This window comes from Epinephelus lanceolatus, chromosome 8, assembly GCF_041903045.1.
Source record: "Epinephelus lanceolatus isolate andai-2023 chromosome 8, ASM4190304v1, whole genome shotgun sequence".
NCBI lineage: Eukaryota > Metazoa > Chordata > Actinopteri > Perciformes > Serranidae > Epinephelus > Epinephelus lanceolatus.
This window is the reverse complement of record NC_135741.1, coordinates 40,773,346-40,795,113: the sequence shown is the minus strand read 5'-3', so window position 1 is coordinate 40,795,113 and position 21,768 is coordinate 40,773,346. Positions and strand designations below refer to the sequence as shown.

General features: G+C 38.7%; 1 protein-coding gene across 2 annotated transcripts; it reads right to left on the bottom strand.

The window, feature by feature from the left end:
• Nucleotides 1–1,968: 1,968 nt before the first annotated feature.
• tbc1d22b (TBC1 domain family, member 22B) lies at nucleotides 1,969–21,045 on the bottom strand. 2 transcript variants are annotated; one of them, XM_033629872.2, is made up of 14 exons: nucleotides 20,845–21,045; nucleotides 16,451–16,507; nucleotides 15,894–16,083; nucleotides 15,626–15,797; nucleotides 12,703–12,870; nucleotides 12,459–12,529; nucleotides 12,019–12,147; nucleotides 11,830–11,895; nucleotides 6,022–6,136; nucleotides 4,916–5,022; nucleotides 4,758–4,833; nucleotides 4,403–4,530; nucleotides 4,114–4,209; nucleotides 1,969–2,669 (listed from the first exon to the last, which is right to left on the bottom strand). In XM_033629872.2, exons 1-14 carry the CDS (start codon nucleotides 20,898–20,900, stop codon nucleotides 2,541–2,543), a joined length of 1,560 nt encoding a protein of 519 aa, XP_033485763.1. In that variant the 5' UTR covers nucleotides 20,901–21,045; the 3' UTR covers nucleotides 1,969–2,540. The 2 variants fall into 2 exon arrangements, with proteins under 2 accessions (XP_033485763.1, XP_078026426.1); XM_078170300.1 differs by having other exon boundaries at nucleotides 1,976–2,669; nucleotides 15,626–15,794.
• Nucleotides 21,046–21,768: the final 723 nt, after the last annotated feature.

Sequence of the window (21,768 nt, the reverse complement as noted above, 5' to 3'; positions counted from 1 at the left end):
TCAAGACAAGTAATCCCCCCATGCACCAAACACACACAAATGGCAAAATAAGGAATAACAACAGTTTAATATAAACAAAAAGTTATTATACAGCAGGGGTACTGTAATTATTTAATATTAACTCTAAAACAGACTGCATTGGCCCAATAAAGATTTGGCATGTTATTGTTGAAACAGCATGAACACCTCTGAAACAAATCAGGTTTTTATTTTGTCAGCACTTTATCAATATAATATTCTGAGAACAAAATGACCCTTTGATAAAAACAGCATGGAGTGAACAATCAGTTGGCGCACCTGAATGAAAAAAAAAACTTACTTTAAGGCTAAAGGCATACATTCAACAACAACACTCACAAAAACATTCAAAATGTTTCAGATGGGTTAAACAAGGTTGATGAACACAAGATTCTAGGTTGCTTTACAAAGCAAAAACTGGCAATGAATGAACCATAAATAAGTTTGCGACTGTGTCAGATCTTTCCAAAAATATAAATGGTTACTATTTCACTGACACAACTAAAGTACCATGGTATCTTCAGGAGCACTACACTGAATATAATGCCATAAAGTACCTTAAACCTCAGGCTATGATTGAACTGCCACATTTCAGAAGGACTGAATAATTCCTGATTTTGAATTAAGACATGACATTAAAGATGGTTCTCCATTTAATTTGTTGTAGCCTACAATTACTGAGGTAACAGCCAGGAATCTAGCACACAGTAAATCCGAATTTAAACTTTGCTATAGCTTAACAAAGCATTTGCTTCAGAATGACCAAAGCAAAAACCTCAAAAACACATATAATGGTAGGGAAGCCAAAGTATCAAAGGCTAATGATTGTCATATCTTTCAAACATACATTGTGTTATAATTATCACTGGTAATGAAGGTAGATGAGTCTTAACACACATATTCACCCCCTGCCACGCAAATGCTGTTACAAATACACATTTTCCTGGATCATGTGACTGTGAAAGAACACAAATACAAGAGCAACCTAACCTGAACCTTAGACAAATATAAAATACAAGCATTAATGATAAAGCATTTACCCATGTTACACTTTAAAAGACAGGAGAACATTAAAAATGCTCATAACAAAGGCATCGTATTATGTTGTGAGCTGCACTGTGTCCACAGGACTGTCTCAAGTAGGATGGTGTGACTAAATGTCCTTCAGTACTGAGTAAGCAGTGAAAAGGCATTTCCTCCATTTAAAAAATATCTATATCTTAATCTTAAATGATCCTAAACTGAAGAAATTGAACATTGTTAACGACTTGAATGCATATGCAGTTTTTACACTAACCACAGGTATCTAATTAGATACTTCATAGATTATCACACAACCACTTACTCTCATCGTTATGCACAAAGAAATGAGTTTGATGAGTTTAAAATCAAAAGTCTCGGGCCAAAACAGACCAGTCATTACTGATCTCATCTGGTGCCAGCTATGAGAGTGTTACTATGTGCCTCAACCTCTAACTAAAATTGTATTTTACCTGTCAAAAATACAATACAATTTAGATTTATCTTAGTCAGTTCCAAAATTACACAAGACCCATTTAATCTGACAAACAAACAAGAATTTCAAAGCTACATTATCAAGAACGTCTGCATCATTCCTGGTCTATTCAGAGGCAGAAAAATTGTGATTTTACCACTGTTGATGAGTGTATCTCATCGTGATTCAAAACGTTGATTTATAATGATCAGGGCAAACTGATATCAGATCAGTTCCTTCACTTTCAATGAAAGACACAACCTGAAATAAAACACAGTACCTAATATTTGCTACTCTTAGGTGTAACACCTAATACAATCCAAAATATCAGCACTGGCTACCAATTAAACTCACTCATCATCATTGAAGTCCAAATAGGGACTTTTTTATAAACTGATTGTACAGTGCAAATTTGGTAATCCTGAACCAAAACATCCTGCGAGTCTACTCACTAATTGGAGCGGGGGTGCCATCTTATTAATAACAGCTTGACAGTGTCAGACTAAATAAGTTTTATCAGAGAAAATAAAATATTGTACTTGCCTGTTTTACATCTAAGATATTTCCCTTATAAAACCAAAACATATCTTCAAAAAAATAAAATCTATAGATGCCATCTTTCACTAAAAGGATAATCTCACAAACATCATCCCTTTATATAACAGCATGTTGTTCTGAGTGTACATTTCACTTGAGAGACAAATAATGTTGCATGACCAAAAACTGTATAAGTAAACCAAAGTGGCATAGCCATGGTTACTAAAACTGTAACAGTCTGTTGATGCAGTACAGAACATTGACTGCACATAGTCTCATATTCACTGAGCTCTATGGGTGCATCATTAACCCAAATCCAATGTGACATTCACTGGACTTCATTTTCACAGGATAAGTTTTGTTGCGTCGGTCTCTTCCAGGTTACCTCAAAGATAACATTTGCTGTCTGGAGTATCTCTGTGGGTCCATCCAGCCACAGTCTGCAGCGCTGTGGACTGTGTACTGTGTTTGCTGTGAGGCAGCCTCAGACCTATCTCTTGTAGTGGCTGGGGGCGTCTGCGAACATGTACTTCAGTCTATAAGCCTCAGCCAGCAGGAGACCCACTTCCTCGTTACCCCAGTGGATTGTAGGAAGGTTCTGAAGTAGCATAAGAAGGCCCTGAAGAGCAACAGAAATTTACTTCTCGACACTGACACTATTTTGGAAGGCTGAGGTTAATGACTGAGTATGTGTAGCATTTAAAAAATATTTTAATCATGTGGGTTAGTATGTAAAACTCTGAGACACTGGAATCAGGTGTGCATGCATAAACATACATGAAACTTATGACTAACTTATTGTACAACCTGCATAGAAGCAACGCAAGGCTGTAATCACCACTGAATACTTATCTTGAAATTCAAATACCACAGAATTTATATCATATTTTAATTTGACTACCAGCTATCTGCATTTCAGGCTGCAACTAATGATCATTTTCATCATCAGTTAATCTGCAGATTCTTGTCTTGATTAATCAAATAGCCTATGAAATGTTAGAAAACAGGGGGAAAAAAAAAAATTGCCATCACAGTTTCCTAAAGCCAAAGAGGATACCTTCAAATCTTGTTTTGACAAACCAACAGTCCTAAACTCAAGAATATCCAGTTAACTATCACATTAGACAAATGCTTACTTATGCATCCTAACATGCTCAAAATGACTAGGAAATACATTTCCTACAAAAAAATGCGTGTGAATGATGACAGCTGAAATTAATCACAAAGCACTGCCGAAAAAGCAGAAATATTAAACAAATTGCACAAAAAATCTTAAATGTTCAAATGCATTGACTCCATTGCTGAAAAACCTAGAAGAAAACAGTTTGAAGCAGAATCTGAACTGCATTATGTAAAGAAGCTAAGAAGTTAAAATACGTTGCTAGAAAAGCTGGAAGCTAAACTGTAACACTGTCAGAGTTGGAAGTTGAAACTAAATGCTCCTGCTTTGTACTTTTAAAGGCATAAAAAGTTGTTATTTTGACATTTGAATTATTTTCTTTGGCTGAAAGTTATTCAGAAATAGTAGCCCAGTCGTTCGAAAAATGCACATAAGTAAAATTACTTTGCAAAGTGTTTAAAGCTTAAATGAAGTCAACAGATAAAAGTAAGGAGAGAAGTTGTATTTCATTGTATAGACTGAAGATTTTTTGATGCACTGCAGGGTCTTTTATTTTGAAAGTAAGCAGCTGTTGAATCTGCATTCGCACAATGAAAACATGCTGTTGCTGAGCAGGTGTAATGTTTGCTATATTCACCATCTTAATTTAGCATGGTAGCATGCTAACATTTGCTAACTGACAGTAGTTCTGCCTGTATACAAATATAATTTTTGACCTGATGATAAAGGTTAAGGGATCACCAAAGTAACTATGATTCAATGGAAATGACATTCATGACATATTTCAGCTGCTTTTAATATTAAAATTAGCATATTCCTTTTCTTTGCTTCCATAAACCCTCCTTTAAAGTTGCCCTTGTTACCACCTGTTGGTGCTTCAACAATATTCAGTCGTTACTTTCTCAGTTAAGTGTTGATGACTACTAAGATGACAGATTGGTACCTGAAAGTCAACCATGGAGAGGATTTCTTTGCGCCACTCAATGAGGAAAGCAGAACAGACATACAAGTGGAAGTGGGAGAAACCCTCCGCTTCAGCCTGTGGAAAACACGCAAAGACAATCAACAGGGAGAAGAAAGTCTGTTCCAACACTTAACAAATACTGTATAATGGACCATACTTGCAGCAGTGTAAATCCTATAGTCATTTTTGAGGCTGCAATTTGTGCTGCTGTTGTACTGGATTACTTTCTAGTGTGAAGGTGTGTTGGTGATGTAACACTCTGCTCTACCTGGTAGGTGTCCCAGAGACGAATAGTGCAACGAAGAGGCAGCTCCCTCATCAGCAGATTGTTCATCCAGCGGAAAGCAAACTGCAGGTACTCCACCTCATACCTCTTAAAATGATTGTGAATGTCCTCTGAAGACAGACACACATGCACACAAACACAAATATTAAAATTGTGGGTTTCCTGTTAATAGCTTGTATCTGGAATCAGCTGTGCAGCCGTCTATCGCTTTCTACATGTATGCTTGTTAAAAAAAAAGCCCAAAACAGGTATGAGTAGGGCGGGTGCTAAAGCAAAGTGCATGCAACCTAAAGCCTAACGCACAAAACTGCTTATGGACTGACAGGAGTCCACTTACCATCTATCCTGCTGACCAGCTCCTCCAAAGCTTTCACTTTGTTCTGAATTCCAGGCTGAGCAAACGTGTAGTTGTCCTGAAACAACACCATTTTCAGTAAACTGGCACATTTACAGTTTCAAAAAGGTGTTTACTGATGTGTATGTGTTTGACCAGACCTGTATTCCATCCAGCAGTTTGCTCATGCACCAGAAGCTGTCAGCTTCAATGTTTCTCTGCATTTCCAGAGGCAGTGCTGCCACCTCAAAGTTCTCCACGTCCTCCGCTGGAAAAACAAATAACACTGAATGAAACAGAAATAGCCTGACTCATACAGATGGCTCCTGGATTACTGAATGCTGCCCTCTGCTGAGGGTGATTGAAGAAATCATTAGTGTACAAAGACGCAGCTAAAAAACACAGAGCCATGCAAGTCAACAGCATGGCAGGCTGTAAACTTTACAACCGAGCCAGATATGTGGGCTGTTGTAGGGGTTTAGTGTGTGAAAAATCTTGATTCAGGGACAATCCTAGTGACATGAGCAGTGTTGAGCAAGTTACGCTCAAAATGTAATATATTGCATATTTCTAGTTACCTTCATTTGAAAGTAATTTGTTACTTTACAACATTACTCTCTGTGTAGAGTAATAAGTTACTTATTACACTACATTTGTATTACTTTCACCAATATGAGCTCAAAAGAACTAATAGGCATTTCAAATCCAGTGCTGCAGGTCTGACCCATTCATGCATTCACATACAGTGGTTACCACTATGCATTAAAATCCCCTGCTTATATTAATAATAACATGATGATATAAAACAATTAATAGCCTTGACCGTTTAAAATAAATGAATATCCTTGGACACAGGGAGGGTCAGGCAGAGGATCAAAGTCTGATAATTATGAGAAATGGATCAATATCTGTGGGCCTCTGATATGAAACACAATAAACAAATATTGAGGTTAGCACAATGGGATATTTTTTTCTGGTGGCACATTGTTGGATGTAGAGTGGTGTGGATCAGTGTGGATAACTAAAAAATAAAAATAATAAATAGTTTATTTTGGGTGGTAACGAATTGCGAGACATTGTAAATGTAATAATGTTACCCACAATCCTGTTGATAACGGGTTATATTACTTTGTTACTGCTAAAAAGTAATATATTACAGTAACACGTTACTTTTGCAACACGTTACCCCCAACACTAGACATGGGTCCATTTGTCAAGTGTGAGTGTAACAAGGCTCTATGCAGGACATTTCCCACCAGTAACTTACTGACAAACTCAGAGAGGAAGACGACGAAGAAGGGTGTGACCAGATCATTGATCCCCTGGACGTAACCGCTGGCTGGGTGACGGATGGCCCAGATAAAAAGAATACGCTCAAACACCTGAGGAAGCAAGACAACAAAATGGTTGATTAGTGTGTATACCAGATTTATTATGGAGGCAAACATCACTCAATCATTTTCATTATGATTCTTAACTTTCAACTCCAGTACTTTGGGCATACAGTGTGTTGTTTGGACTTACAATGTGTAAAGCTTTTGATGTAAAGAGCCAAACCGACTCACTAAATTCTTACCTTCAAAGTGCAAAACATTAAAACATACTGGGAAATAAACATATCTCCCTTCACAACTGTTTTGTCACTCAGATGGGCTGATTGGCTCTTGCTTCATGTTCCAAGAATAAGGTCTAAACTTGGAAAAACTGCTTTTAATTTTAGTGCACCTGACTCCTGGAACAAAATACAGCACCTACTTAAAATCTGTTTCCTTGTACCTTTTGGATATTTTAGATATTTAATCTTAAACCTCCCAACCTTGTTTTACATAACTGTATTTTATTTCACATTTTAATTATTTTTATTCATCCATCAAACTCTTAACCCTAAAACTTTAAAAATGTTTACTTAACAGTATTTTATTTTAAATCTTTTTTTTTTTTTTAAAGATATTTTTTTTGGGCATTTTTAGCCTTTAATGAATAGGACAGACAAGTGTGAAAGGGGGAGAGAGAGAGGGAGTGACATGCAGCTAAGGGCCACAGGCTGGAGTCGAACCTGGGCCGCTGCGGCAACAGTCTTGTACATGGGGCGCCTGCTCTACCACACACACCCCTTTATTTTAAATCTTAATTATCTTATCTTATTATCATGTTTAACCATCACATTACTTTTCCTAATCAGAAAGTTTTAAACGACCTTTATTACTTTTACAGTGATATTGCCCTTTCACTATGTGTACATCTTATTATTTTTCTTTTCTTTCGTTCTTTCCGTAATTGACTTGCTCCCTAAATGATCTCAAGTATAAATCAAGGTTGGATAATAAATCACATGCACAGTTTTTTGAGTACAGTCACCTCATATTAGCACAAGTTTCAATAAATGTGCAGATTGCAGAGTAAATGCAACACGTCTGAAAGCTTTTCTCCTGATTTCAATAACATTACCATGATGAGCAGCACTGCAACACCACTGCTAATTATAAGTGTCTGTTATGGTCGTGTTAATTGTAGTTCAATAGAATATGCCTTGCAGCATTACAGTATTTCTGTACTTTACTGTATTTCTAAGTATTAAAGAATTACTCCAGTGATTTATTACTGCACTTCTATAACTTGGGAGACTCTCAGGAGATAAATTTAAAAAAAGAATGGTCAGAGCAGCAAAGATATCCTAATTTTTTAAAATATGGTTTAAGGTACAAAAATAATGAATCCTACATTTCCCATAATGCAACAAATGGCATCCTGCATCGTAAAAGCCTGCATCTGTGTGCAAACTCTGTGTGCCCAGTTTGTGCCATAAAGTTGAAGTCTCAAGTCCAATTTGGGATAACCCTGATGATGTCATCAGGCATATTTTCTCAGACTTCAGAAAGCTCCCTTTAGAATATGTTAGATATAAACAACTGTTTCCACAGACTGAGCGGTGCACCTAATGACAAGTAAAGTGACTTTGATGTGCAAAATCATTGGTGTGCTCTTTAAAAGCTACAGGAGATAAATATGAGGAATACCTAAATTTTGTTGTGTTGAATAAAAACTAACTTTGTGGTTCATACAGAAACAGTAAGTGTTGCAGTGAAAAACAGTCAACTCATCATTTTGTCTTGTCTGTATATAGGATTTACTGTAGTGTTAAGTCAAACTCTATATTTACAGTGATATATCATATATGTAACTACTCAAAAGATGAATGTTTTAAAAAGTTGCATCATTTCAAACACTGACTTCTACATAAATGGCACATCTCCTTTCTCAGTGCTGCTTGTGTGTTCCTGAGGAATATACCATAGTAAACTCTGTTTTAATGACAATTTGTTGCTATTCAATGCCATTAGTTTTGATGATCATAAAAAAAGGAACAATATTTGAAAGCTAGTGATAAAAATATGCAATGTTGTGATAGTCTGATAAACTTACAGTGTGAATAAGGTATTACCTTATGTGAAAGAGCTGTTTTTATTTTGTTTGAAAACTGAAACTCTGTTGTGAAAATGGAGCCAAGCAACTGTCAAAGAACTTGAGTTGCATGCATTAGCTCGAGAGTAATAACATGTGTGGTAAATATATGCTTAGAGCTGGGGATAGCTGGCAATATGGTGGAAATCAGTGTCACCTCCATTAATATGAATTTTCACTGTACAGTATTCAAATGAAATACGAACTGATGTCCAATTCAGTACCACATGTTCTGCTGTTATGGGTTACTTTAATATGACTTTACTTATTTCTATTGAGGCAAAGAGGAATTTAAGTATCATATTGTTATCTCAATGCTCATTTTAATTTACATAAGAGTTCTGAAATAATACGTTCATAGATGAAAGAAACAATATCAAAAAACACATACAATAAATGTGCATAAACTTAATAAAGGGAAAAATGTCATAAAATAAAATAAATTAACAAAAAAGTAAAAGGGACTACGATAACGAGTCTTGAAACAGTGATTCCCCACTTTTACCTTTTCCTTCAGACTATGGGTTGCTTTCACATGAATTCTGAATTCTGTCAAAATAATAATATCATTACAATTCATTTACTGAAAGTGGATAATGCTGAACATTAATAAAGAAATATTGTGCTGGTAAATCTGGACACAATTCTTGGGTGTTTTGCAAACCCACATAAAATCACCATATTTGAGGAACAAGCCATGCTCAGTCAGTGAACTTCCTTTTACAGCAAACATCCTCTGTAATGTACTAATCTGATGCAGGTTCTTCCTCAGTGACTGTCACAGTTACAGCACAGTATCATGTGCAGGGCCATGAGTTATCTACAGTAGCATCTAAGGGTATTTTAAATCGTTAATCCAAACCAGGAGAGTCTCCAATCTCATTGGTCTCTACTTAACATGAGTTATAGCAAAGTCTTGATTTTCTGAAATAAGTCCTGTATCACAACACAGGTTCAACTTAGTCCGGCCATCTTTAGATTATCAGGCCTCATTGAGCCGAACATCTGTGATCCTAGAGTTTATCAGAAAGCTGCTTATCAACTCACTCACTTAACGCTGGGTTTTCCAATCCAGCTATGAGCGTGTGAGAAAGATTTCTTAACTACAAGCCAATCACATGACACTGAAATGACACTTAGAATCAGCTGACAGTAAAGTAAGGCTCTTCTTACTGCCAGAGCAGAGACAAAAACTACAGATACTCTGAGAAAAAAAGGTCCAGCGGAAAGAAATGAACATCTGACCTACCTTATTGAGCTTTTAAACAATGAGTGGATTCTCATTTTCTACACTCACAGGCTGTATTTTACAGCCGGCGCAGAGTGGCGCACAGCAAAGTGCAACTGTCATTGCTTATTTAAGCTCTTTTGCTAGTAGTTGTTATTTTCATGGCCAGCGCCCATGATATGTAATCAGCAAATGTACTTGTACCCATCTGTGCGCTCATGGCTGTGTAGGTCTAAGATGCGGTCAGGTGCATTGTTGGCGCATTGCTGTTCTGAAGCAACAGAAAGCAACTGTGCTATTGACCAACAGAAACTTGCTCTTGTGTCAGAATGGTGCAGTATTTTCCTGAGTGCATTATTCAGACGGTAAAATGCACCATGGGCGGGTTCACAACGTGTGTACGCTCTGCTTGTTATACACCCAGTAAAGCATGGTAGGGTGGGTGAAATAATACGTCATTAGAAAAGTGTTAATAACATTCTCCAAATTGTACAGACAGCAGAAAGCGGAGCAGAGCTGCTGACATTAGTGTTCTTACTCTCCACTCGCTTCTCCAAGATGTCAAATGTAAATAGCAGTGCACCAGGTGCAGGTGCACCTGGCTTATAAAGGGAATGAGATGACACTCTGATTGGTTGAATTCATGTTACACCCAAAACACACCTATGATTAATTAAGGGACCGTGCACTATAGACTGTTTAAATAGGGCTCACAAAATCACCTCATGTTATTCTGAGCTGCAGGGATGGAAAAAGAGTGTTAAAGTTATCTACACTTTTAGGAATCTTATCAAAGAATCTACAACCACATATCAGCATTCACAAGGTAAGTATGTTTAACTATAGATCCTATTTTATACCCAGTTTGGACACATGGCTGTGCAAAAAACCTTTTTCTTTATCTGTTTTATGAACAGCCCCGGACTCCTCAGACTCTTTTAGCAACATACCGCTCAGAGGGAACTCATTCAACGGCTCCTCTGGCAGCAGCACAGCTGTACCTAGGGTACATTTTTTTTGTATTTGGGAGCAGTTTAAATGTGTAATTTATAGTAGGGTTTTTTTGGGTGAGCTATTAATATTGTATACAGAATCTGAATCTCACTCTGAGTTACTGTTGTTGTTTACAAACTAAAAAAATGAAAGATCATTTTTGCTTAATTTCTACTGAATATTTGAAGGCAAACTGTTAGGCTGACATGTAAAACTATATCACTTATTTTGTTGCAATTTATCATATCGTCAAGAATAATGTTATCGAAACAATACCCTGAAATATCGGGATGTAATTTTTGGGCCAAATCACCAACCCCTAGATCTAGCCATCTTAAAAGTGAGTCACCTGGCAAACCCACTAATCTTGCTTCATGATACAGGCTCCTGCTTCACTTTTAATTTGACAGATGAACCAAAACAACAAACCAAATAAAAATGCCACAAAGTTATGGCTCACACCTTAATTTAAAGACAACATAGTGAGCAAATGCCTGTCCAGTGGTAAATCTCTCATTATACAACAGTTAGTTCTGGCCCTGCAATCTGATCGGTTGAGAGACAGTAAAACCGTGATGATATTGGAGTACAACACCACAGTTATTTCACTGTGTATGTTTCACTCTGCCTCACAGCTGATTGCAATCAACAATCAAATCAAAACTGACGGTTAGTGTCAGTTAGGTCAGCAGTTGCATTGTAGGCTAATTAATTCATCCACTGTCAAACAGCCAAAAATATGGATTTATTTCCTAAAATAAGTTTTGAATTGAACTATGAATGGTCATCAGAAGAAGATGAGGGAGAGGAGAAGCTGAATCCATCTGAGCACACATCCAGGTTTGTCAGTGTTTCATCAGCGGAGCTCAATGACTTGGAGAAAAGCAACATAGTGTTAGATCAGAAGGCAGAGTCGGCTGTGCCTGTGAAGCGACAGTCCACCATGCAGTCACCAGAGACTTATTTCACCGGCTGCACAATTAATGGAAACGTGCAGATAAATGTGTATAAAGAGTAAGTGCCTGGCGCACCATGTCAGCGTTACATAGCAACGGTGACAGCAGAGTCCTGAGGGAACTATTTTTGTTGGCGGAAGACAAATAAAATGCTTAAATTATCTATTTTGTCCTCATTTTTCAACATTTCTTAATCAGCCTTGCTGCGGCCTCGTGCCTATGACCGAATCACAGCCATGACGATACACGAGTATAACATCACTCCCTCTCGTGTGATATTGCTTAAGTAACAAATGATACAGGACCCATATATGATTAGAAAGTACACACACACACACACACACTCACAAAAAACTACCAACATGCACTTTGGATGAACTACGGAGATAACTGAAGTGTTTGTAATTCCACTGCTCTTTAGCAGATCATATCTTACCTCTTGTACTACAGGCTGCTGGAACAAGGGAATCAGAGGATTGGTTCTTGGAATATCAATGTGGATCTGACAGGAAGGAACATGATTGAGATGGATAATCAAAGCAGGAAACATTTTTGTGTTTAGTGATGTTTTTGATTGATTAGTACAGTCTTATGGCTTTTCTCCACTTGTTTTCTTTAACTGTACCTGTCTGTATGTGTCTTTATAGTGCTCGTCTGTTCTGGAGTGGTAATACTGCTCTATGAAGCCAAAGTATTCTTCTCGCTTCCTTTTTAGCACCAGCTCTCTGCGCTCCTTGTTGGCCGGCAGGTAGCCCTGTCAGAGAGAGAAAGTACAGAGGAGAAAGTGCCTGTGAAGAGAGGTTTGTTTTTTGATGATGTGGACAGTTTCAAACGAACAGAACTGGCCAGCCATTTGAGGTAAGAGAAGAGAGAGGAGATAAGGTTGCCTGAAGGGATAAGGCTTTTGACATGATGTGAGCATTTTCTAAAAAGGAATGCAAGTGGTTACACACAAACTACAAAATGTAACTTGGACTCTGCAACGGGCTTTGAGACCAAACGCTGTGCAAAATGCTACAAAAAGGCATATTGTGATATTGCAAAACTGAAGGTCATGGGACTTACAGAGAGAAGTCTCCATGTGATTGGCCGGACTTCTCTTGGTATGCCTGACCAGCTGTGCTTCCGCAGTTCCTCTGTAAAAGCACAGAGCGAGATACAAACACATTATCAACACTACAGAAAACCACAGCAGAAGTCAGCACACAAAGACAGAAAGCACAGTCAGCTGAGTGTAGCGTTAGCCTGGAGCCAAAGATTACTTCACATATCTACAATATGGAGGTGTGTGGCTGTGTTGTTCTCCTACCTAAGTCAGTGTTGGGACTAGCCAGCAGCTGTTTGAATTTGTCCAGCCGGCTCTTCTCCCGCACCGTCATCGGTGGTGCCCCTGATGCATTCTGGTCTGACATGCGAGCCACCAGTGGGATGATGGGACGAACTGGGAGAGACTGCTGCTTCTGAAGTGTGGAGCGAACTGTAGAGGGCCACACAAGAAAAAAATTCAAAATGTAATAACATACTCATAAAAACTTTGTGTGGACATCACAAACTGTTTTGTGAAAACAAGAGGGAAACTTCAACATTAACATCTTGAAAACGCTACACGAATGAAACATTTCCGCACAGCAGTCCAGTTCAGTTTCATTCCGTTTGTTAAGCATTGGAACAGTCATTTTTGGGTTTTCATTGTCAAAAGATGTGGATGGTACCATTAGAACCGCTCTATTAGGGTGCCTTGCACACTGATCTGATACTAAAAGGTGGAGCTAAAAACACTGCAGTCTGTTTATTGGTCGAGAGAGAATCGTCACTCTTGTTCTACAAGGACTCAATGCACAAACCTCCTTTTTTAAACATCCCATCTCCCTCAGAAGAAGCGATGTTATGACAGAGACTCTGACACTCAGCTCGTTCTCTTTTTGTCCCGCTCTGTGTACAGTCAGGAAGGTGCAGACATCCCTCTGCATCACCCATGAACAGAAAATACAGTGAGAGCTGAATGGAGCAGTGACAGGGCTATTACTGTACTATCCAATGACAACTCCACTGACATTGAAGAGAAGTGTCTGCGGTGGAAAAGCAGAACAGATCTAAGGTTTAGGTACATGTCCGTACATGTTAGGTGCCTGTTCTACAGGAACTACTAACTGTTTCATGGAAACACACCTATATTGTTCAACTTAACATCCCTTTTTATGAAATTAAATTAATGTAATGTAATTATACTATTAAATTAATTACATTATGGAAAATGTGCGTAGACATGGATGTGTTTCAGCTAAAGAGCCATCATCAACATGACAAAACAATAATGAATGGTCATTTGTGAATTCTATGATGAGTGCCAGTGTTCTATCTGTTTTTCAATCTTCGCCAGTACTGTGCACTTTTTTATACTGTCTAAGATTTCTGGAGTTGTGTGTTCTGCTATTTTTCATCAAAATGACAATATTATACATAAAGACTGCAGCTTAAAAAGGAACTATGCACATTTTAAAAATTGATACATGTCATTCCTATGGTCTAGGACAGTCCAAACATTTTAGTACACATAAACAGCTCTCCAAAATCCAAAAACTAGAAGACGAAAACTGAAATTTGTGATGTCACAGGGCAATGATACTCAACTTGCGGCCCATGGGCCAAAACTGGCCCACCAACCATTTTCTCTTTCCTTTTTCCTAGATTCACGACACTATTTAGATTAATTTACACTGGGATTTTTTTGTACTTTAAATAAGGTGCCAGCATATGCAAAAAACACTAAAACAGAGCTTGTATACCCAAAAAAATGTGCCAAGGGAGGATTCCCTGGACCTCCCGACAGAGGTCCAAGCTAATTGTTCATATATTATTACAAATGTCTGTTTATTAACTGGCCCTGGCCACCTGGCATTTTGCAATAGTGGAAAACGGGCAAAACAAGTTGAGTATCCCTGTCATAGAGTATAAAGTCTGGAGCTGCTCCATAGACAGTGAATTAGGAGAAGATGTTCTAGATGTCACTGAGAGCACTCAGGGGAGTGTTCTGAGTACATGGCTGACATTTTCTGTTTCAGAACAGAGAACACTACGACAAAGTAAAGCAAACACACACAAAAAAAACATTCTGTGGGTCCACAAAATCAGTCTCACATTCCTTGTCTATGGAGCAGCTCCAGACTTTATCCCCTATGACATCACAAGTTTGAGACTTGCTTCTCTGGTTTCTGGCTTTCAGAGAGAGTAGCTCTAAAAATCTATTCATCAGTAACATCATTGTGTGATGGGTATGAATTAGCTGAGGGTCTTTCATTTATTTATTTCATTTATTATTAGACCCGTCCTTTTTGATTTCCTGCTAAAAGTGTTCTGATTGTACTTAAGAAAAAGATCCAATCATAACTTAGTAATCTTTGATGATTATGAGATGAGGAGGAGTTTATTTCTATAACCACTAACAACTATCAATATTAGACATTATCATTCATATGAAATGGCTCTACTTATCCAACTTAATCACAGAAAAGTAGATGTTGGATATTTGGGTGCCTTTCCTCAACTAATCCACTACTAAACCCAAATATCTGTATCAAGCTATTTAACTTTGATCTATTTAATTAATTAATTTTAAACTGAGACAGACCACCACCTGTCTTTTTGTTTATGTGTTCTACTTGTTAGACTTTTATTATGTCCTCCTCATGATGCTTGAAATAGGACAAACAAAACAAACACACACAAAACCATAAAACAGCACAAAACTGGAAGAAGAACTAAAGAAGTGATTTACAAGATATTAGCACAAGCTCAGTGGGTGAGCCTGAATATTTACAAGCCAGGTGATTTCTGAGATGTTCAGGTGAAAAAACTGACTGTTCACAGCGAGTTTGCTGGACTGATGAATAGCCACAAACACTGTCTGAGGATCTGACCTTAAAGACCATATTTGTGATAACATGCACTATTAGAACACATGAATATGGTGTTCATTTTAATAAACTCATTGGTTGTTTAATTCATCTGTGTCACTGGAAACACATTAGAGCACATGGGGATGAGAGCATTTGGTGAAACATTTTCAGGTCCGCAAGATGTTTCACCAGGCACAAAGGCCTGGTATAATCCCACTAGCCCCATCTGCAGTATTAGCGGACAAAGTCTGTAATTAGCTTCACTATGAATCATCTGATAAGCTGCTCAGTAGCTCTTAATGCCAAATGAACTTCTGCAGCATATTACTCACATACCTGAGGACGTGTTGAGGTGGGCGTCACTACTAGACTTGACAACCTTTCCGTTGACATGCTCGCCCTCTGCGTCCTCCTCCTGCACATCCTGAAGGTTTTGAGCTTCTGTTCTGGGAGCTGCCAGTTTTTGTGACACTCCAGTTTCTGTGTCACCAGCCTGATTCTGCTGCTGCTGAGTGGAAACACATCAGAATATCTCCTTTCATTTCACACCAACTCAATACCCATAAGTCCTCAGGAATTAAAAAAAATGATGTCTGGTAACTACCTGGTTCTGTGTGGATGTAGAGTGGAGACCTGATGGTAGGGATAAAGTTGGGGCGGGGAGCCCGAGAAAATCCACGTCCTCCTCTTCGTCAATGTCCCAAGCATCATTGGTGCTTCGGGCGAACTCATGGAAGCTAGAGGCCTTTTTAGACTTGAGATTGTTAAACTTGGGCTTTGTGTCTTTGGGATACCTGCAGAGGGAAAAGAGAGAGAAAGACAGAAATGTAAAGAATGGTATGTAATATACACAGAAATTTAGGAGATGATATCGTCAAAAGGAACAAAAAAAAAAAAAAAAAAGAAATCTCAACTTTTTATACAACAGAAAAGTGCAATAGAACACTGACAGTCTTTCAAACAGCAATAACAATGTCTATGTCAACACTGGATCACACTGTTACAGAACTGGTGCATGCAATCCACACATGTTGAAGTACTTGAAGCATGGAACAATGGGCTGAAAAACAAACTTGAAAATGGGAGATGCAAATAACATAAATAAAATAGATCCACGAGGGTTACATGACACCATGCAGTCCAGCTGGGTTTAGCACTTACGTGCGTCGCAATCGTGGGTCGAGAGGTGGATGCTGTGCTCCATAAACTGGTTGTACGCTGCAGAAGACGACATGTGAAATGCTGTCACATCCGTGCAGAAAAACACATGTGGCTCCCAGTCTTTGACCTATCTAATGCTAATAGTCAGCAAATCTGCTCTCTAAAGTTAGCAGACACACATCTGATCTTTGTGTGTATGTGCTCATTGTCATCGTATTTTCTTTGTTTCCTAGTTGCAGTACGTTGCTCAATCTCTTTATTCATAGCACAGTAAACAATGAGGGACCATGGAGGAGATGACACCATAGCTGAAAGTGACACTTTGACCTATATACTGGTTTGAATATGGCTGTCATACACACTGTGCCCAGTAATATTTCAAGCAAAGACAGTAAATAGTGTGCACTGCACATCCAGGCGCAGTTGGGCACAGGTGCACAACAAAAACAATATACAAAGGAAACAGAGCGGTTGTCTCCAATTTGCAAACTCCCCTCTCAAAAAAATGCATACGGATGAAGTTTTGACAAACAAGGTATCCATTAGCGAAATGTGAAAAAAGCAAGCTAACAAGAAATGACAACTCCATAATCCATATACTGTATGTGATACACATTTTTTGGCATTATTATACTTTTTTGCACAACATATTTTTTAAATAGCAATTGGTGCATTACAGAGATTATTCATGAGAATAAACAAGTCGGTAAGTAGCCTTGTTTTGACATGAGGAGGACACATAATAGGAGGGGGTGGAAGAAATGTAGTTTAGTATTACTGTTTTTATATGGAGGGTTTTATGTCAAATCTCTCGTTCTAAATGTGTACATTTCCAAAATTACATTGTTTTGTCATCAGATCACCACCCATATGAGACCTTTTAATTTTCTCAATACCAGGACGACCTCATCTGCTGACGGTATGGCTCGCCTGCTTGAAACAAACTGCTATGGAGCTACACTCATTGTCGGTTCTAATGTTAGTGCAATGCTTGGTAACGCATGGTGCAACTGCCTAGATGTTTTGCTGACAAAAGCCAGACCACATGGGAAGTATATAAGGTAAATGACACGGGTGGTTCTACATCACAGCATGCATAGGTATACGCAGCCTGTGTGAGAACAGCTTAAAGACTTGCATTTATGATATAAGGCAAACTGGGTGTAGCTACCACATCTGTGGTTTCCTGCAGATGATATCTGAAAATAAAGGAGACATATCAGCTATTAACAGAAGATCCCTGAGACTGACAGACTTCTCAAAGATGTCGTTTTTGGAGGATCACTAAAAATGTATTTTAATTTGGGATGTGTCAGCAATGTGCCAGTGTTTTTGGATGATTTTGCAAAGCTCGCAATCCGATGGGGAATGTTTTGTGATGCACCGAGCCAGCAAATTTAGCCTTACATTCTGCTTTGCCATGGCAGATGACAACCCAGTACTTCCCTTTTATTAAATAACACTAACCCTGCCTTGTTTAGATTGTCCTGCTTGTAGAGTGTATTGAACAGAACTAGTGGACAGCTTGCACAGCCCCTGTGATCTCCACCACCCTGGGGTGGGCATTATGTTCAGCGGATGTGAGAATCTTCTTTCTCAGCTCAGCTTCTTTCCAACTCTCTGGTGACCCAAAGCAGACACAGTCAAGAGTCATAGGATGGGATCATGGCCAGATCTACAATTGCCAACAACACTCATTTCCTTATCTCTTTTCCTTTATAGAAAGCCAAGAGCAGCAGCCTCCTCTGCCCCATTCATATGTTTAGGCTTTTCTAAATTTACCAGATCAAGTGATGCTTAACAGTTAAACTTTAGTTGTAACTGTGGCTTCACAGCATTGAAACTGAGGCAGGTGGGCATTTCTGTGTCTGTATTAACAGCAAAAATCAGATATTAGTTAGAGTCTTGTAAATAAATAATTTGCCAATAAACCAGAAATGGACCTTTAAGACCATTTGTCATATAAAATCATTTTTTGGTTAAAATTACTGGCAGACTAAATGTCATTTGTTTAAGACTACTCTCTTTGATAAGGATTCTGTTTACAGATTGGGGACAAAGGCATCTACTAATGAATAATTCTTTCACCAGAGTGGTGGTCTTATACTAATGCTATCTGTCAGTTTGGCAGAACTTTCACAAATGACAAGAATTTTATTCTAAGTAGCTGAGAGGCTTTTGTGTGTATATTACAAAACAACAAATAATACTACTTCTATGTGGACTCTGTCAAACTGTGACTTATCACGCCTGAGGCTAAACAATGTCAACCTAATTTAAGTGATTTGCATGAATAAACTGACAGTAAGCCTTTTTGGCTGAGAACTGGGCCTGCTGATTATCTGGTAGTGCCAGAGTCTCTTGTTTATCAGCCTTAAACTTGTTTTATCAGCAGCGGCTCAAGGACAGGCAGTAAGACAAGCTGCTTGCTTTCCTGTTCAAACATATGTTTGTGTTTGGGTTTCCAGCCTTCCACCCACCACGTTTGAAAAAGATCAGTGTGTGTGACAAAGAGAGCAACGCCCTCCCCTTAGAGATCCTCTCTTCTAAGATTTCTCAAACACACTGCCCTCCCCCCAACCTGCTCCACCCTCCCTGCCAGGCAATTGCATGGAGCCAGGGCAGGTCACCTACTCAGAGTCATCATAGTCATAAAGACACACAGTTCAATACAGACAAGCATGAATATGTCATGCCTTATCAATGCAGTCTGATGAGTTTGCATTTTCCACAACAGTGCAGGGTGAGGGGAGTAAAAGGAAAGAGAATCCCTGCAGGTCCTCAGTGCCCATTATAACCCATTACCATTATGCCTACTGAGCAAGCACTACAGGCTAGGATTAGCTTAGTGTTCTGGCCTAAATTTAAAGCAACTGTCCACATGATTTCTCCCACTTCAGAAACATAATACTATTTTTTGTGTGAGGGACTGTTCTTTATTTATCAGTGGAGGGGGTGGCTGGGGTGTGACTTCCTTTTTTTTTTTTTACCCTCCCTGAAGCTATAAATATCATCCCTTGAGCCTACCTGAGTGACTGGTGGAAAATGTGTGACCCTCCCTCCACCACAAATTTGTTATTGCTTTTTAAAACCTACCTACTGATGTTTGAAGAAAGCCCTGTTTTTTTACTCTTGTCATGCATGCTGGTTATTTCGTGCAAATACTTGATTTTTTTGCCACATTGTATATGACTCACAAAGAATAAAGTGATTTTGATGAAATATCAATATTTTAAACTCAGATTTGTTTTGTTCCAATGGACAACATAATGTGTTGAAGGACCATCGGATATTTGAAATCCAATGATAATTTCTGTTTTTACAGTTTCTGACTATGATGAATGGTGTAGTTTTGGCGATTGAAGAAAAAAAAAGAAGACAGCCAATTACTTTCAAATTTCCTTTCAAACACATTTTCTTCGAACATGCCTTCAAAACCGTATGTTTTCTTTAAAAATTGCCAGTAAAAGAAAAATACAGACATTTTAAAGTGTAACACAAGTCTCTCCCCAATGCTTCAAAAATTATTTGACATGTCTCCCCCTTTTTGCATGGTCCCTAACACATCATATAGTCTGTACTTTGTAATAAGGTTCCCCCTGTAAACAAAGACAAGCTGTGACCTGAACAATCTGTTCCTGTGGGTAAATTGTTGGTCAACTTGCTCATCAATAAATCTTCCCCAAAAAGAGGAGGTATTTCAACTTCCTCCCTTATGACTCAGCTAACAAAATAATAGATCTGAGGTTACAGGAGTGATCCTCATCGAGACGGCGCAGTCTCCTTCACTGCTATCTCTGTCAATAGCTGGCCTATAGTGAGTGTCACCACCTTTTCGGACAGAGTGAGAAAGCATATGGCGGGCGGTGCACGGACTGTGCCAGCTGACAGCTCCACTCTGAGCGTTAGAAACCGCAGAGAAGAAAGAGATGGAGGTCTGTCTCTCTCAGCTGGAGGCTATTATACAGACACACACTCAAACCAGACGGTGGAGAGGGCTGAATAGTCCTCAGCTGAATGAAGTGAAACCCACAATTATAATATGAGCAACTTGAGTTTATTGAGTATTCTTGAGGTAGTCATAGTGACATTTAATACGTTAAAGTCAGCTAAGGAGACCGGTTTCAAGCTAGTATTCCTATGATATATATATATATATATATATATATATATATATATATATATATATATATATATATATATGTATGTACTTCATTATGAGTTTATCAAGCTACAGTAGGATATTATCATATTATATCAACGTTATGTTTTGTACCAAGCGTTGGTGATATTTTCAGCTACATCTAACAGTAACGTTGCCCGTGTGAAACTTACTAAAGGAATGTACCTCTGCTTCGTTTGGTAACGCTAAAAAAAGAGTTACAAAAACCCACCTTCCGGGAACCTTTGCGTTTCTCCTCCAAAAATTGATCCTGTTCTCGGTGGCCATACTCGGATAACACAACCCCCTTCAGACCGACACCGAGACCGGCTCCTCACACGGACAAACCATAGGGAAACTGTTTCCGCGTTTCACTGGCGACAACTCAGCCCGCCTCGGCTCCTTCTGGTCTGCCTCTTCATAAGTTTAAACCATCGGTATATAGTAATATTTAGCTTTCAAATGCGATGATGTCTGATACGGAGCACTGGAAGCCGCCATCTTGGAGCACACTGACCGCAGCGTGTGATTGGCGGGCGAGACGAACAGGTGCAGTGAAAGTGGCCAATAGGAGGAGAAGGTGGAATGACGGTCAGGGATGCTCTCTGATGGACACATAGCATACAGACGTGTGGGATACGTTTAAACTTCGTGCTGACGGGGGAAAGTTTGTTGTCGCTCTGAAGTGGCGCTGTTTGGAGAATTTGTCTTCAGGACTATCTTGTTGGTCAGGTTAAGAAACACCATCATGTTATGGGTCAAAAAGTTGCCAGTAAATGCTTTCTGACAGAAAGCCCCGAGAGCTAACTTCTCACATGTGCATAAGTAACCTCCTTTTCGAAAGGCAAGTCGTTGTTGGGACATGTTGTCACTTGCATGTTGCTATTGTGTTTGTCTTAACCAGTTAGGTGGTGAAATGGTTGGATAGTTCTTACTACAACTGGAGGACATGGCCATGGCCAAATATTGACCTCTGAGAAACAGGTGTTAGACCAAATTCTGTGACCCATGACGTGAGTGCTTGAGCTCTTGAAAGTTCAGGCATTTCCCCCTCTTTTCAATAGGGGAGAGCAGGGTTGGTTGGGACACTTTTGTATCAACACAAAATAATCTTTCATTACTCACAGGCTACTTGAACAGTAATGAAAATAATTTG

Coding starts and splice junctions, on each gene's coding strand:
- tbc1d22b (XM_033629872.2), bottom strand. CDS start 20,900: ATGGCCACCGAGAACAGGATCAATTTTTGGAGGAGAAACGCAAAGGTT. Junction 6,137..11,829: donor AGCAGCCTGTAGTACAAGAG/GTAAGATATGAT, acceptor TTGCTTCCTCAG/GTGTTTGAGCGTATTCTTTT. Junction 5,023..6,021: donor CTTCCTCTCTGAGTTTGTCA/GTAAGTTACTGG, acceptor TTGTTTTTCCAG/CGGAGGACGTGGAGAACTTT.